The 19152-nt window shown below is 34.7% G+C and overlaps 1 protein-coding gene across 1 annotated transcript; it reads left to right on the top strand.

The window, feature by feature from the left end:
- The first annotated feature begins 10280 nt into the window (after positions 1–10280).
- On the top strand, positions 10281–15595 carry LOC126728477 (uncharacterized). Its single transcript, XM_050434291.1, has 6 exons — positions 10281–10359; positions 10881–11023; positions 13206–13352; positions 13395–13536; positions 14285–14399; positions 15178–15595. The coding sequence occupies exons 1-6, from the start codon at positions 10281–10283 to the stop codon at positions 15593–15595; spliced, it is 1044 nt and encodes a 347-aa protein (XP_050290248.1).
- Positions 15596–19152: the final 3557 nt, after the last annotated feature.

Here is a 19152-nt window from a genome sequence, read left to right as displayed (position 1 = left end):
AACAAAAACAACATAATCTTAACTTTTAGTTGATAGTTATCTAATTAATAAAAATCTTTAATTTTCATTCGTAAGTGGAAATCCAATTTTGAAAAAATAAATCACAATTCAACTTATTCATGTGAAAGAAAAGCCCTTAATAGATAAATGCAATATTCTATTTTTTGTGGGCTTTCTTACTTTAAACTATTACTTAGTAGTTAGCATTTCAAATAAATTATTTTTATTTTTATTTTTTAAATCAGTCTCAACTATTATATATATATATATATATATATATATATATATAGATGTGCTTAAATGTGTGTATTATACATATTAAGTTTTGCCCCCCTCAAATCAAATCCTGGCTCCACCACTAATTATACGAATGACTTTTTCTTTCTTTTTTTGGATGGGATACGAATGACTTTTGAATCCAAAGCAATTTACTATCTATTGCTAAATTGATTAATATTGATGATGTTTGCAAAGCCTATCAATTTTACATTTTGTTTTTGGGAAATTATTTACATTTTGTGTTATGCTTGATAGTTAGGAAATTAGTTACTCACTGAGTTTCTTAGCTCACTTCATTTCTTTTCTTTTTGGTTTCTTATTGTCAAGAATATCAAGTTTGGAGGCTTTCACTTAATTAGGTCGTTCAAAGTTATCAGGATTGGTGAGAGGGTTTGAAAATCACATCATAGGATTAGCACAAGGATCATAAGACCGTACTTTAATTTATGATTAAAAATATACTAAGAAATACATATAATTATAATTCATAATATATATTACAGAAACATTGAACAAAAGTAATTTTTGACACAAATTAGAAATTACTAATAGAAGAAAAAGTATCAAATTACAAATGCATAAATAAAGTTCAAAGTGCAAAAGTTACAATTCATAAATACCAAGTTCTAAGACCACAAATATACAAAATGTTTTACATAAACAACTCAAAACAAATAACAATATCTAATGTCTTACATAAATAACACAAAACAAAAGAATTAACAACTCCATTAAAACAATTACTAAGATAGTAAGATTCATCAAATAATCTTTCTAACGTTAAGAAGTCATAATCAGTGAGTGTCTATAGTGTCTATGTCAAGCAACTAAGTAACTAATTAACACCGGAATTACCAAAAAAAAAAAAAAAAAAAAACCCATTGTTGGCATCGATGGTCTCTCTTATAGCGGTGCCACCATGCTTGCACTCGCTCTCTAGTCTCTAGTCTCTTCTCTTATGTCTTCTTTGATTCAGTTGATTAGATTAAGCCATTAAGGTGATGCGAGGCTTCGTGGTGTTTTTTTTTTTTTTTTTTTTCAATTTGGACTGGGGCCACCATGCTAATCTGTTTATTACTTAAAAAAAATAAAAATAAAAATAAAATAATCAGTTTGGGGCCTTTGGGCTCCATTTGGAGTCCCAAAATAAGAAAAATAATAACAATAATTTTCCTTCCTTACAAATGATCTTTAGTATAGATATGGAACCGAGATCCTATAAGATCCTAAGATTTGAATCGAAATCTCACACAAATCTCACTTCAGTAAAGATCCTAGTGAGATTCTTGACATTTTAAGAATGTATGATTTTAGGATCTTAAAATTCGCATTAGAATACTGATGACCATGAGATTGCACATTAGAGGAATCTAAGGTTTTAGATTTGTTTTTTAATTGATGAGATATATATTTAAGATTAGTTATTGCTCTTAAGTAAGGATTTACATGATTAGAATGTAAAAAGTGAAAATTCTATAAAAGGGTACATTTAGGCCAAAATGGGCATTTGCCCCTTCTGCCCAAAACAAGTAGCAAAATGTCCCTATTCTAAAACTATTTAGCCATATGCCCCCTGTTTTAAATTCGATTTTCTAAAAATCGAGTTTCAATGAAAAACTCGATTTTTAGAAAATCGAGTTATAGGCAAAAAACTTTTTTAAAAAAAAATTACATGGAACTCGAGTTCCATGTAACATTTTGCAAATAACTCGATTTTCATTAAATCAAGTTTTTCATTGAAACTCAATTTTTTAAAAATTGAGTTCAAAATATGGACATTTTGCTACTTGTTTTGAGCAAAAGGGGCAAATGCCCATTTTGGCACATACATTTACTTTCATGTGCTTAGATCATTAGTTGGGTCATGAGCATGACATTTATTCTGCTTCTTCATTAAAAAAAAAAAAATGTAATATCAATTTATGTCTTCAAGTATATAAATATATATATATATATATATATATATATATATATTTTTTGGGGAAGAGTTGTCTTCAAATATTAGTTATAACTTATAAGAGGGTGGATTAAAGCGGGACATGACTTGATATAGATAGCATGATCAGCCTAAGGCTCTTAGAGCATCCACAACCGGTTTTGTTATTATCTCATCTTATTTTACCATCCCAAAAAGCTACTTTATCAATTATACCATACCATTTTACAATACACCCAACATCCCAAAACTCTATTTTCCTCTTCTACTCATTAAAATAATATATCTACGTAATAATATATATTTTTTCTTTTTTCTCAATTTTCTCCCCCACATGCGTCCCTTCCAAAATCCTCCATTACTATACTTTTCACCTTCTTCCAGCCTCCTCCTCCAATCCATCATCCATATCAACCCAACTCCTCCACACAACTCCTCCATCATCCATATCAACCCAGATCGGCGAAACAGAAAAGAAAAGAAAAAAAAACCATCACGCCTATCACAACGCCACAGCCACCACAACACCGATCACATATACCAACAAACCTAGGAAAACAAAAAACAAAAAACAAAAAAACAAAAAAAAAAAAAACCAAAAAACCATTAACACCCACGCTGATCAGAATGCCATAGCCACCACAACGCCATAGCCACCACAACGCCACTGATCTCGCCACCCACCAATCTCCACCACGCCATAGCCACCACAACGCCGATCACATATACCAGCAAACCCCCCCAAAAAAAAAAAAAAAAAAAAAAAAAAAAAAAAAAAAAACCCATTAACACCCACGCCCACCGACCCACCGTCATCAAAACCCACGATCTCCACCATTGTCAAAACCCACACCTTAAAAGAAACCCACCAGCCTAGCCTCGTTGGAATCACTATCGGAGCCATCGGAGCTCCAATTCAAACCAATCGGAGCCCTCACACCGACCCATTCGATTTCACTGTTGAGGAAGCCACGAGGTCTTGGGTCTAAAGAGAGCAAAGAGTAGATGAGAAAGAGAGAAGGAAGAGAGAGAAAGGAATAGAAATAATGAGAGAAGAGAGAGAAATTCCCGGTTAAAAATGAGGAGAGAGTATTAAAAAATTAATTTTTTTTATACCATTCAACTACAGTACCATCTTACATTTAAGATGGTACTAAGATGGTAATGTAGCTATATGCCAAAAAAAAATTTAGCATTTCCCATATGCCTTCCAATTGCTGAGCACATTTTGGGCCTAAATGCCAAATGTACCATACATTTGGCATTTGGTCTTCCAGCTGCGGATGCTCTTATGATCATGATGGACCTTTAACATATCCAATGAGTCTCTCACACAAACATGATCATAGCATCTCATCACTATGCTAATCATTTACAAAATGGGAAAGAAAAAAAAAATTACATCTTTAATGGCTAAGAAGGGCCATAAATAATGACTCGACTCAAGTATACATGATCAATTGTCACTGTAAAAAGAGGTACACCAAAAACTTTGTAATTCAATTGACATTTTTTTGTCATACATTGGGATATAATGAGTTCATCAAGCAATTGGAAGTTGAGAGGGAGAGAGAAAAGACGCTTTGAAAACTGATGATAGAGAGAGTTACCCAAGATTGGTGGGAGGTTCCAGTTGGCAGTTGAGGAGCTTGGCTTGCGGGAGCTACGTACAACAAAGAAACAAATCACAAGAAGAGTTGTACAAGATTATTTGTAACAAAATTATGGAGAAGAGACTTCGGGCCTCTTCTTCTTCAATTTTTACACAAAATATTGACCAAGGATTCAAAAAAAAAATTGCCGCTAATACAAGTGCGAATGAATCTCTCTTCTCTTGACTATGATCTTGGAACCACGTATTTCTAAGTACTTCTTTCTAGCCAAGAATTATTTGAAGCATCATGTTTTAGTGTTTTTATTGTCATGACAAAGAAAAGGTTACCAAGAAAAACGTTTTCACCAAAAAGAAATAATTGTTGTAGCTTTATATATGCTTCATGCAAAAAATCATATTAAAAAATCATCACAAAATGAAAAATTACTGCAAAAACTAAATCCATATACGGTTTAGAGAAAGCTTCACTCAATTGGTTTTACAAATGCTTTATTAGAAGCAGGATTTTCTAAATCAAAGGTTGATAATTCCTTCTTCTTTTTTTTTTGGTTGATAATATAGGATTTCATTGAACTAAGAACAAAAATATTATCTACCATTTCTTAGAATGGTCCTCTAAAATATGTAATTGGTATTGAGGTGGCTCACTCCAAATAGGAGCTATACATCCTCCATGATGCATGCTTTTTGGGTGCCATTATATTGAACAATAGAACACTATCTGAGCGCACTAAATTTCCAATGGAACTATCAGAAGGGTCAGGTTGATGAAAGTAAGTCTAAGCAGTTGAAGTCAAGTTAATAAGGAACCTGAGATCAAACCTAGACTGAAGCTGCAGAAACAGAGCATTGGAAGGAAGATTGTTGTTAGCTTCTGCATAAACAACTGTAGTTTGACTTACTGTTTTGCTGTGCTACTTGTAGTTTAGGATGTGTTGTAGTTAGCTTTATATTAATTATAGACACATGTAGTTTGGTGATTGGTGTATTGTTCATAACCAATTTTGGAGGGAAGATCTGAATAGATAGGAAAGTTAGTTAGGCAATTAGTAGCTTATTCCTTTGTATATATAGATTAGCTTGTACAATCAAAAGGTTAATGCAATTATTCATTCATCAAAACTCTTATATGGTATTAGAGCGCTCTGATTCTCTCTAGAACTTTCTTTTACTCCGAGAGCTTTCAATCTCCGTTTTGTTTTGAAGGTCCTTCAATGGCAGCGATCACTGAGTCAGTCATCACCATTGATGAATCACATCCATTTTTCTTACACTATGGAGAAAATCCAAGGGTGATTCTAGTTACTCAACCTCTTGTCAATGATAATTACCCTACCTGGGCTAAATCAATGCAGAGAGCATTGGGGGCAAAGAGCAATTTAGGGTTATTGATGGAACGCTTTCATTGACTCCTGTAATGGCGAAGGTTCCAGTTCTTGTTCAAGCTTGGACTAAGTGCAACAACATGGTTGTATCTTGGATACTCAATTGTGTTTCTCCAAAGATTCTTGCAAGTCTGGTCTACAAGAACACAGCTCTAGAGGTTTGGAATAATCTTAAGAATCAATTTTCTCAAAAAAATGGACTAAGACTCTTTCAGCTTCAAAAGGAGCTTGCAACAATTTCTTAGGGAGATCTCTCCATCACAAATCATTTCACTCAATTGAATGTTCTGTGGGATGAGATTGAGAATTACAAAGCTCTTCCATGTTGCACCTATGGTTCTTGCACTTGTTCAATCAATGAGAAGCTGACACAATATCAACTACAAGATTCAGTGATGCAATTCCTTATGGGACTCAATGAGTCATACAGTCAAATCCGAGGGCAGATTTTGTTGATTGATCCACTTCCTTCAATTAACAAAGTGTATTCCTAGCTTATACAAGATGAAAGTCAAAGAGCAATTGGTCACTCCACTGGAGCTTATGTTGAGTCCATTGCTTTGGCAATTGAAGCTTCTGGTGGATCTGGTTATGGTGGTGGAAATGCATCTGGTCATGTTGGTAAAGGCAGCAAGAACAAAGGGAAAGAAAGGCCTATATGTAGTTATTATGGAATCATAGGTCATGTTGCTGAGAAGTGCTACAAACTTCATGGCTATCCCCCTGGTTATAAGGGAAAGGGAAAGTATTCAATGGCTATTCAAGTTGGAGGTCCTGATCTTGGGTTCATGCACTCAGATGCTATGCCTCAACAACAGCTCTTCTCATCTTAGCAAGTTTTTCCCTTCACTATAGATCAGTACCAGAAGATTTTGGCCATGATTAGTAGTTCAAGCAATGCTTTTTAAGGCCAAGGGAACATCACCAACTCAGATGTCACTCCTGTAGTTATGGCTAATCATGTTTCCACCACTACTCCACTTGCAAGTATACCTCTCAACTTAAAGCACTCCATTTTTGTTGCCAAAGTGGTTAACAGAAGTGCTTATAGTTGTAATACTTGGGTTTTAGATGCAGGGGCCATAGACCATATTATATGTTCATTTAGCTTGCTTACTACCATAACTAGTCTAACCCAATGTGTAGTTGAATTGCCTAATAGAGAAAATGCTCAAGTAACTCATATAGGTTTAGTTAGAGTTTTTGCAACCTTAGTTCTTGAAAATGTCCCTTGTGCACCTTCATTTTCCTTAAATTTGTTATCCATTAGCAAACTCACTCGGCCATATTGCCTTGTCTTTCTTTCTCAATTCTGTTTCATTAAGGACCTTTTATCTTGGAAAACGATTGGAATAGGTGAGGTGCATAATGGACTTTACTTGCTGCAAAGATTAGATTGCTTCAATCCTTCATCCTTGACAAACTACTTCATCAAACACAAGTCTACTCACCCTTCTTCTTTTTCTGTCAATTTTGTGATAAGTTTGCCTAAAGTTTGGCATTTTAGGTTGGGTCATCCTTTAATAAATAAGTTGAGATCTTTACAAGATACTCTATGTGTTGATTTCAATTCTTGTACTAATGTTTGTCACATCTATCCATTAACAAAACAGAAAAGATTGCATTTCCCATTTAATAATAATTTTTGTACTTCACCTTTTGATCTTGTGCATGTTCATATTTGGGGGCCTTATTTGTTCCAACACGTGAATGTTTTAAGGTGTGTTTGGTTGGGGTGAAAACAGGGAGGATGGAAAATAGAGGAAGGAAAATAGGGTGGAAAATGCTATTTTCCTTTGTTTGGTTGGAGAAGGAAAATGGGAAGGATAGAAAACCTGGGAGAAAGTTTTCTCTCCCAGGCCCACATTTTTTATCCTCCCAAATCAGGAGGAAAAGCTTGAGAGAAAAGTGCTGTCACGGCACTTTTACACAAATACCCTCTCCCACCTATCCTCATTCATGACCTGATGACTCTTTCACCTACCCCACCTGATGACTTTTGCCCACAAACCATCCTTATCACTTTTGCCTCTTCTCATCTTACCTTCACAGCACACCAACGTCCAGCAGTTTAGGTTCTCTTCTTTCTCTCTCTCTCTCTCTCTCTCTCTCTCTTTCTTTTTTTTTTTTTTTTAACGTGACCTGATTCTCTTCTCTTTTTATTTTATTTTATTATTATTATTTTTTTCAACGTGACCTGATTCTTTTCTCTCATCTTACCTTCTCACTTTTGCCCACAATTTTTTTTTTTCATTCGTTTATCTACCATGTCCTCATTAGTTTCTACTTGTTTTTTTCTCCAGCCAAAGGGTCTTTTGATTTCCTCTCCAGCTGAGACAGGTATGACCTTCTCCACTTTTTTAGCTATTTGATTTTTTTTTTTTTTATTCCGCTCTTCCTAGAATCTTTCTCCTATGTGTGTGTATATATATATATATATATATTTAATTCTTTTTCCTTTAATACACACACCATTGTGCTATTTTTATTATCTATTCCTTATTTTTTGCAAACCCATTTGGGATTATTGAATCTATGCATATAAAGAATCTGTGTATTGTGTGTGAAAGAGAGAGGTTCATGTACTTTGATGAGGTTGGATTTTATTGTTTGGTATTAGTTGTGATTGTTAGAATCTGTTGGTGTAAGGTTTGATTTATTAGTGGTTGTGTTTTGCTGAATCCATGTTAATTTTCATCCAAGTTTGCTGAATCCTGTTGGTATTAGTTGTGATTGTTAGAATCCATGTTAATTTTCATCCAAGTCTGTGTGTAATGATAACAGCAAACTTACCCCTCTCCACAGTTTCCACTCTTCCTTTTACATTGTACCAATGAGGTTCAATGTTGAAATTTACTTCAATAACATTAGCAACACAAGTTCTTTGTCTGTTGCCTATACTGTACATGGTTGGCTAACATTCCCTACCAATATTTGTCTCAGATTAAGCACTTGAGCTTGACATAATTTCTTACATGATTAGTTATGTGTATTAGTTTTTTTTTTTTTAGTGTTTCTTTGCTAGTTATATTTGGGACGATAAGAACAAAAAACAAAGGTAAGGTGCTTTAATTAGTAATTATTATGACTAATGTGTTAATCATTTCTTACTTGTGATGGATAATCGGTAGATGGATAATCCAACTAATTGGGATAATAGTCCACCGAAAGATTTGAGTAAGAGTTGAGAGGAAAATTGTCAAGATCAATTAAGGAATATTCATGAATTGAACAAATTTGGTTTGCAACTTTTGACTGATTGGCAGAGAAGACGAGATGTAGCAATTTTGCAACTTCTTGTACATGTGGTGCATGGAATATGAATGATGGACATATATTGTAGTCCACATTATGTGGATAGAGTACTTACCGAAAGTAGTAGGGAAAGAGTAAATGTTCAGCAAGAACTACTAAGTGAACTTAGATGCAGTAGGAAATGTAGAGACATAATTCAAATGGGGCCTTATGCCTTTGCTAAGTTGTGTGCAATTCTTCGAGGAACTGGCCGTCTTAAAGACACTAGGAATGCTTATGTTGAAGAGCAAGTAGCTAAGTTTCTTTACATTTTAGCACATAATGAGAGAATTAGTACAGTTTCCTTTTTCTTCTGTCGTGCTAATGAGACCATAAGCCGTCATTTTCACAATGTGTTGAGAGCAGTCATCTACTTAGAAGATCAGTTCCTTCTACAACCTAATGGGGCAGAGGTGCCCCAACAGATATGAAATAGTCATAAATTTTACCCATACTTTAAGGTAAACATATTTTCAAGCAACTATATGGATTGCTTTAATATGAATAAAAATTTCTTGAATTAATAGATTGCTTTAATTCCAGGATTGTGTAGGGACTATTGATGGGACACATATTCGTGTAAAAGTGTCAACAACAGATGTGCCTAGATATTGAGAAAGGAAAGAGTACACAACTCAAAATGTATTAGCAGCATGTGATTTTGACATGAGGTTTACATATGTTTTACCTGGATGGGAAGGGACTGCCTTTGACTTGAAGATAATTAAAAACGTTTTAAGTAAGGAAGACAAACTTATAGTCTCTAGAGATAATGTTAAGTTATAAATACAAAATATACTTATAAAAAATATAGAGAATTACTTATATAAATTATTTTCTTAATAGGCAAATATTATCTAGTAGATGCAGGTTTTATGCTGAGAAGTGGACTTATGGTGTCATATAGGGGTGTACATTATCACTTAAAAGAGTATTCAGCACGCGGTCCAGAAAATGCTGAGGAAATATATAATCGTTGGCATTCCTTTTTGCGCAATGTCATTAAAAGGACATTTGGTGTGTTGAAGAAACGATTACCTATTATATCTGGAATGATGGAACCTTTTTTTTCCAGTTGATACAGTTACTGAGATTATCTTGGCTTGTTGTATATTGCACAACTATCTTATGGGAGTTGATCTGGATGAAAGGTTGATTGCAGAAGTTGATCAAGAGATTTCGAATGGTGACATACATACTGAAGCTAGAAACAGTACAAATGATAGTGATGCAGATGCTAGAAGAGGAGCAATATTACGAACTAGTATAGCAACTAGAATGTGGAATGACTATGTATCGCATGATCAATAATTTTAGTCATTATGTTATGAGATTTGACTTGCTTATGTGTATCTTTCTTTATGGAATAGTTTCGAATGGAATAACTATTGCTGAACATTTGCCAGTAATTGCTTTTGTACAACTATTATGTGTACCTTATTAATGTTTTAGAAGAATGTTCAATTACTAGCTTATTTATAGCAACATTATGCTATGTCGTATTTTGTTTTGTTGGTTTGTTTGTAATATTTGTATGTAAATCTTATTGGTTTCTTTGCAGTAGTTGTATGTAATCTTATAAAGACTAATATGTTTAACATGCAGTCTTTAAAGATGTCTAAGACATTGAAGAAGACAACTGATAGTGAGTCTAAAGCGATTAATATGAGATGGACTGATGACATGGATGGCTTCTTACTTAACGTCATGATGGATGAACAAAACTGGAAATAGGCCTAATGGAACATGGAGTTCTCATACTTACTCAAATATGTCTAAAAAGTGTTCAGCATTGTTTGGTTATGCAGTTGAGAAAGGTAACATCAAGAATTGTATCAAAACATTGAAAGGTACTTTCCATTCATGTCATGACCTTTTCAAAAACATAAGTGGATTTGCATGGAATCCAATTACTGGACTTTTTGAGGCTGAAGATGAAGTGTGGGAACCTTTAATAGAGATTAGTTATATTTATTTTGATATTGTGAAATGTTTTTTAGATCAAGTTGATACATTTTGTTGGTACTTTGTTATAATAATACTAATAAGTGTGTATTGTATTCTTATAGGCAAACCCAAATGCTAAAAATGGAAAAGAACTTCAATTCAATATTATGAGAAGCTTTTTGATTTGTTTTCCAAGGATAGGGTAAATGGTGAAGGTTGTATAAGTGCAAAGGAGAAAGTTCGTCAATGGGAAAAGGAAAGAGAGGATAGTGTAAATTTGGAAGAAAATATTGATTGCTTTGATGAGTTTAGCATGCCAAATGTAGAATCATATTCTCCAAGAAGGCGAAGAAAACACCTCAAATGGTTGAAATGCTTGAAAAGCAAATGAAAATTTTTCAATCCAAAATTGATTATGTGGCAGCAAGTATAAGGCAAGGAAATGAGATTGCTAAGAAGGGACTTGTCATTATGATGCAAGGATATGAGATTGCTAAGGAGGGACTTGCTATCATGGAGAGAGGACATCCATGTTGTTACTCTGAGGATGAAGTATTTTCTGAATTGGTGAAAATAGAAATACCGATGGACGTGCAACTTGATGCTATGCTCTTCCTAATTAAGGATCCAGCCAAAATGAAAGCATTTTTTCGTGTTCCAACTAATGAGTTATGTCGACAAATATTATTGAAGATGATATATACTAAGGAACCTTAGTGGTTGAATAATTGTCAACTAACTTTTGGTAGTAGCTAAGTTGCACAATAGTAAACAATGCAACTTAACATTTTGCTGACTTTTGATTTGCTAACTTTTGTGGGCTAAATGTAGTATATTACATAATTAGTAATATTTGATAAATTTGTATTTCAGTTAAGACACTAGAAGATAATGTAATATTTTAACTTGCACTGTGCTATGGATGAATGAAATTAATATCATTTTGCTCCAAAGTTTTGTATTTCTTCTGGTTCAGATCTGCATTTTGTCTAGCCTAGGTGTGTTGGATTGAGATGGTTTGTCATTCATTCTTGGTTCTGATGAAACCTGAGTAAGCGCATGTTATTCTTTTTTTTTTTTTTTTTGATAAGTCATCTACATATCTATGTTGTTGTACTTGTATGAGTTTTCTCATGAAGCTCAATGAACTAATCAGCATGGTTAAAAATATTGGAGATGAAGTAGTTACTGTGATTTAAGAGTTGGGTGTTTATGTCTTTTTGTCTAGATTGCGTGTTCTTGAACATTGGGTTATTGTTTTATTCCATTAGGCTTTCCCTTCTAGCTTAAAATGATAGAAAGAAGGTCCAACCGTCCAAGGTTGGGAAGTCTTTGGCAATAATCTCGGATTTTATTATGTATTCCTCTTCTTATAGCCTCGTTTTTTATATATTAGTTTTCAAAAAAAAAAAAAAAAATTTGTTGCTAAACTTTTGGTTACAACATAAAAGGACTCAATTGTCTCTTTGAGGTGTGTAGCATACTGACCATGTTGAATGGTTACAAAATCTTTTGCCTACAAAAGTTTGCTGAATTCCTCTTTGCTGACCATGTTTTTGTGGGTTGAATGTAGTGTAACTTTGCTAACCACCTTTTTGTTGGTTACAAAATCCTTTGTCCAATTAAATTTATATGTACACTATTGTAATTTTTACATTATAATAATATAAATTTATATATATGATGTGGTAAATTTTATATTATTTAATAAGTACAAATAAATCTATTTCTTACATATTATGTAACAAGGTTATAATAGTAAATTTATATAAATTACATTTTCCATCCTCCCCTTTTTCTCTCCAACCAAACAAAAGATTTTTCCACCCTCCCACTTTTCCACCCCTCCAACCAAACACACAAGAGGAAAAACTAAATATTTTCCATCCTCCTACTTTTCCACTCTTCCAACCAAATGGACCCTTAGATTTTTTTGTCCATTGTTGATGATGTTACTAGAAGTACTTGGTTTTATTTGTTAAAGGAAAAATCTAATGTTAGAAGCATTCTCATTTCTTTTTACAAAATGATTCAAACTCAGTTTAAGACTAACATCAAGTCTATTAGGTTAGATAATGGACAAGAATTTGCTATGGTTGATTTTTATAATGCTCATGGTATAATCCATCAAAAGAACTGTGCTTACACTCCCCAATAGAAGTCTATGGTGGAGAGGAAACATCAACATCTTTTGTTTATTGCAAGAGCTTTACAACTTCAATCTAATGTGCCTTCATGTTATTGGGAAGATTGCATTCTTACTGCAGCCCACATTATCAACAAGTTGCATTCTCCAGTATTGAATAATAAAACCCCTTTTGAGCTTCTTTTCCATTCTAAGCCTTCCTATAGTCATTTGAGAGTTTTTGGATGCTTGTATTATGCATCAACCATATCTATTCATAGGGATAAATTCCAACCAAGAGCTCAAGCTTGTGTTCTATTTGGTTATCCTCTTGTCACTAAAGGGTACAAACTTCTTAATCTCAGCTCTAGAAAAGTCCTGATTTCTAGGGATGTTGTTTTCCAGGGACATATTTTTCCCTTCATTTCTTCTGATTTTGTGTGTCCATCTGCCTCTTCAGATTCTTCTCAATCTAGTCCTAATCTTACTACTACTCTTATTTTTCCATTCCTTAACCCTCCAGTTTATCATGAAAAGTTCTTTCATGATCAACATTTTGCTCTTGATGTAGACTCAGACTCTGATGATGATGCTAATAGCTCACATGCATCTGCTTTACCTTAGAATATTGACTCTAGTGACTTAGACCAATCCACTTCTGTGACAATTGAGCCTGCTTCTATTCCTGCATCTCATGTTGATTCCCAAGCCACTCCTTCTCATGTTGATTCCCAAGCCATTCCTTCTAGTGCTTCACTTGATGTTCAATCTGTCACTTAGGTTGTTCCCTCTGATGTGCATTCTGTCCCACAGGCTGTTGCTCAGCCTAATGCACCACCTCAGGTTCTTAGAAGGTCTACCAGGGTTTCACACAAACCTTCTTATCTACAATCTTATCATTGCAATCAAGTCATCAATTCATTTGCACATACTATTCCATCAATTCCTAAGAAAGGTACTGCTCATCCTCTCCATAATTTCATGTCTTACTCTCATCTTTCCCCACATCATAAACACTTTTGCAATTCCATTTCTTCAGTTGTGGAACCTACTTCCTATGCCCAAGTTGTTAAAAACCCTAAGTGGAGGGATGCTATGGCAGTTGAAGTTGTTGCTTTGGAAGTAAACAATACTTGGAGTGTGTTTGGGAAGCGCGTTTTGCGCTTCCCAGACGCACATTTACGTTTCAGAAATTTTTTTTTGGTCAAGCCGTAACTTTTTGACTTTTCTTTTGTGAACAGTGCATAAATGCACAAACGCGCTTCCCAGACGCACATTTACGTTTCAGAAATTTTTTTTTGGTCAAGCCGTAACTTTTTGACTTTTCTTTTGTGAACAGTGCATAAATGCACTGTTCATGGGTCCCACAAAATACAATTTTCAGCAACTTTTTTTATTAAAATGGATCCTACAATATTATTCACATATTTAAAAATTATTTTGCTACAGTGTTTTTCAGTTTTCAGTTTCAGTTTTCAGTTTTCAGCTGTATCCAAACGAACCCTTGGTCCCTTACCTGCTCACAAGAAGCCTATAGGCTACAAGTGGGTCTATAAAATTAAACATAGGGTTGATGGCTCTATAGAAAGGTATAAGGTCAAGTTGGTTGCTAAGGGTTTCACCCAAAGAGAGGGGTTGGACTATACAAAAACCTTTTCACCAGTTGCTAAGATGGTTTCGATTTGTTAAAACTTTGCTTGCAGTGGCTACTGTGAAAGGGTGGCACCTATCTCAACTTGATGTGAACAATGCCTTTTTGCATGGAGATCTTGAAGAAGAGGTTTACATGGTTTTGCCACCAGGATTTCACAGCAAGGGGTAGGTTGTTTGCAAACTTAACAAGTCATGGTATGGTCCGAAACAAACTTCTTGATAGTAGTTTTCCAAGTTTTCTCAAGCTTTGATTCAGTCGGATTTTTGTCAGTCCAAGGCAGATTACTCACTGTTTGTAAGGAATAATTTTGAAGCTTTTGTGGCATTACTTGTTCATGTGGATGATGTCCTTATAGCTAGTGATAATGTGTAAGTTGTGGTAGATCTCAAAGTGTTGCCAGATAGGCAATTCAAGCTAAAGGATTTAGGGGATTTGAAGTTCTTTCTAGGCCTAGAAGTGACAAGGTCTAAGGAAGGGATAAATCTTTGTCAAAGAAAATATGCTCTTGAGCTTTTGGATGATGCAAGTATATATGTTGGGTTGCAAGCCAGCAAAAACCCCTATGGATCAGAATCTAAAGCTGAGCAAATATGAAGGAAATGAGTTGAATAATCCTGGCACATATAGAAGATTGACTAGCAGATTACTCTACTTGACCATTACAAGACCAAATATCACCTTTGTTGTCCATAGGCTAAGTCAATTTATGGCTAAACCTAGACTACAACATTTACAAGCTACAAATAGAATCTTGCAATACATCAAAGGCACTCTTGGTCATGGTCTATTATTCTCAAGTCAGTCAGAGCTCCACATTAAAGCCTTTGTTGATGCAAACTAGGCTGCATGCCTTGATACTCAAAGATCAACTACAGGATATTGTGTTTTTCTTGGGAATTCTTTAGTTTCCTGGAAATCCAAGAAGCAATAGATTGCGTCCAGGTCTTCTGCAGAATCAGAATACAAGGCAATGACTGTGGCATTGTGTGAGATTGTATGGTTGTTAAGCTTTCTCAGAGATATTCAAGTGCCTCATCCTAAAGCAGCTTTGCTCTTCAGTGACAGTCAAGCAGCATTGCATATTGGGGCCAATCCTGTTTTTTATGAGAGGACAAAACACATTGAGATAGATTATCATATTGTTAGGGATAAAGTACAGGCCAAAGTGATAAGGTTATTGCATGTTAGAAGCAAGTCTCAAGTGGGAGATCTTTTAACAAAGGCGTTAGAGTCACAACAATTTTCTTCTCTATTGGGCAAGATGAACATGGTGAATGCACATCCCCCTCTTCCTCTTGAGAGGGAGAATCAGAAGGGTCAGGTTGATAAAAGTAAGTCTGAGCAGTTGAAGTTAAGTTAGTAAGGAACCTGAGATCAAACTTGGATTGAAGCTGCAGAAACAGAGCATTGGAAGGAAGATTGTTGTTAGCTTCTGCATAAACGACTGTAGTTTTAGACTTATTGTTTTGCTGTGCTACTTGTAGTTTTGGATGTGTTGTAGTTAGCTTTATATTAATTATGGACACGTGTAGTTTGGTGATTGGTGTATTGTTCATAACCAATTTTGGAGGGAAGATCCGGATAGATAGAAAAGTTAGTTAGGCAGTTAGTAGCTTCTTCCTTTGTATTATTGTATATATAGGTTAGCTTACACAATAAAAAGGTTAATGCAATTATTCATTCATCAAAACTCTTATAGGAACTACATATGAAACTTAATGCTGTAGATGATGTGGTTTTGGAGGATTTTTCATTATATATATTGAACAATATATAGAAGGACGACTACTCTATCTTATTATTATCACTCGGGTTAACATTGTCTACGTACAGTTTCAATATCCTTAATCCAAATATTCAGCAACCTCGAAAGCCACATTTGGAGTCACTTCGCCTTTTACAATATTTGAAAGGAAGTCCTAGTCAAGGAATTGAACCCTTTTCCCCTGATATTAGTATTCATAATATCCCTATAATTATTGTGAATTTGTGATTCTGATTGGGCTAGTTGTCCAATCACAAGAAGATCCAAAAAAAAAAAAAAAAGGTATGTTATTCTCTTGGATGACTTTGATGACTTCTTGGAAATACGTTAAAGAGCAACAAAAATTGATTCTAAGTCTTTTAACAGAGATTATATTAGATATCTTTCCATGGTCATATATTGTTTATATTTCCTTGCATTGGTTGAAGTATATCATTGCTAATTCAGGCATCAGTGTCACTATCTCCAACAGCAGCGTATTGTAGATCAAAACTGAGCTAGCTAGGGAATTGAATGATTTGCCGTAGCTAAGGATATGCATGGATGCTGACTTTTTTGACAAATTTTATGGCTTTATCTTTTAGCTCGTTTTTGCTTACTTTTAGTTTAAGTACTGAAGCATTAGAATAACAGTCACATTTTATATGGGCTTAAACTCCAAAGCAAACTTCTTCAATCAAATGGGCACCAACCAAACTAGGATTATTTCAATAGAGGGCCAAAATGGCCCATTAGCATCAATTTTTGAAATATTTAGCAACAGAGCACTGTTTCGGAAATAATTAGGGAAATACCACTTTTTTTGGTACTCGAGCTTGGTGAGCTCAAGTACCATGTTTTTTTAATCCACCGTCGCCCTATATTCAAAGAGCCCTATAGTGGCGTTTTTAAGCCTTATAGTGACGTTTTCGGGCCCTATAGCGGCATTTTTAAGCCCCCATACCAGGTTCAAAGGGCCCTATAATGACGTTTTCGGGCCCTATAGCGGTGTTTACCTGCAAAATTTTTTCTATAAGTCCCATAACAGGTTCAAGGGGCCCTATAGTGGCGTTTTTAAGCCCTATAGTGACGTTTTTGGGCCCTATAGCGGCGTTTTCCTGCAAAATTTTTTTATAAGTCCCATAACAGGTTCAAGGGGCCCTATAGTGGCTTTTTTAAGCCCTATAGTGACGTTTTCGGGCCCTATAGCAGCGTTTTTTTTTTAGAAGATGTTTGACCAATGAAAAGATTGTACTCGAGCTCACCATGCTCGAGTACCAGAAAAAGTGGTATTTCCCTAATTATTTCCGAAACAGTGCTCTGTTGCTAAATATTTCAAAAATTAATGCTAATGGGCCATTTTGGCCTCAATAGAGCTACAATATAATTTTTGAGCTAGAGAAAACTAAGAAAGAATTTAGAAAAACATGGAGTAAAAGACACGTACGTGCATGGAAGAGGGTTGTAAATAGTGTGTGCCTTCACGTGCGTGGTCGTAAAATTAATGATTCGGAACTTCCAGTAGTTTTAGAGGCATCAGTACGTGGCTATATGGAATGGAAGCCTCTACTGATTGATGATCTAGTGCATGCACTACGCCACTACAAAAGACGTGGTATTAAGCTATGTTTTCTATAACCGCGTTTATAAAAACGCGGCTATAGACCGGCTTAGAGCCGCGTTTAAAAAAAAACGCACCTCCACCGAGCCACGTTTACTAAACACAGCTTCAGAACTGATCTAGAGCTGCGTTTCACAATGTTCCAGTTGCGTTTATGTGAGAAGGGAGAATGACAAAATGAAGGAGAATAATTGATTTCATGATTGGGAGTTTTAGAAACCCTAATTCATAATTAATTAAATTATAATTGATGAGTACAAGAATATTGGTCGACCATAAGTCTAGACGACGGTTACATACTAAATGAACATTAATTACCTTTCCGTCATCGACAGAGTACAATGGATAAACGACCATTGATAGAATCATGAATGACAATTAAGTTAGTAGGAATGTTACAAGTGTCGTTTTTTTTTTTTTTTTTTTTTTTTTTTTGATGAACAGAAAATTTTATTAACAAAACAAAGAACAGAGTCTAAACGGCAACTACAACATTAAGATGCTCTGAATTAATTACATCCATAAAAGGGCTAGGAGCATAACCCTGACCAAAACATCCAGACAAATTTTTTCCAAGGCACCAAGAAGCTAATACATGGGTAGCTTTGTTTGAATCTCTTGAACTCCACTTAAAAATAAATTGCTGGCCACGGAATGCCCACGAAAGAGTATCGGCAGTTATGGTTGATATTCTCCAAGGCACAGGATCAGTGGGGGCTTTAAGAGCTTCAATACATGCTTTGGCATTGCTCTCAACCACTACATTCTCAAACCCACGATTAACAGCTACACAAGTCGTCAAATTAACGGCTTCAGCCTCTGCTTGGAGAGGGAGGTTGGTTTCCACCCGTGTCGTAAAGACACAATAATAAGCCCGCAACATCTACCTAAGAGAAGGCTATATAAATCAACCTCCCGAAGCAGAGAAAGGTACACACAATTCTTTGACTAAAATCTATCTCAACACTTTTTACACTACAACTTTATCATCTAACTTAAGTATCGGAGGGTTCTTGGCAGGCATCACCCCAATGTTACTATTCGAGAGTTTGTTACGTATTACAGGTATGTAACTGAATTTTTTTATATCTTTTTATATTTCCTATAAAAGTGATATTAGAACTTTTCTAAATTAGTCCATTAATAAATAGAAAATGCAACAGATACAAACTATTTTACAATTTTTTTTTTAAATTGCTGCTATGATGAGTGGTTATTGGTAAGCCTAGCTAGATGAGAACTAATAAAAATTTATCACATCAGTAGTTTGTAAAATTGTTATAAAATAATTTATGTCTGTAGCTTTATTTTTAACAAATGCCTAAGATCACCCATTAACCGAACATATAATATATTTAAATTTTTTATTTACTAAAATGCTTGTTATGTGTGCTATCGTCTACTCATTTCTAGAAATTCTTACCCCTTATATTTATTCATTTTAATGGCTCTTAGTATTTATCTTTGGGGAGAGGTAATGTCTAATGACATTTGATGAAGGTGTAGATTTTTTTTTTTTTTGAGGGGAAGATGAAGGTGTAGATTCTAATTT

This window comes from Quercus robur, chromosome 5 (assembly GCF_932294415.1).
Source record: "Quercus robur chromosome 5, dhQueRobu3.1, whole genome shotgun sequence".
NCBI lineage: Eukaryota > Viridiplantae > Streptophyta > Magnoliopsida > Fagales > Fagaceae > Quercus > Quercus robur.
The sequence above is the reverse complement of the archived record's forward strand: the minus strand, read 5'-3'. Positions and strand labels throughout refer to the sequence as shown.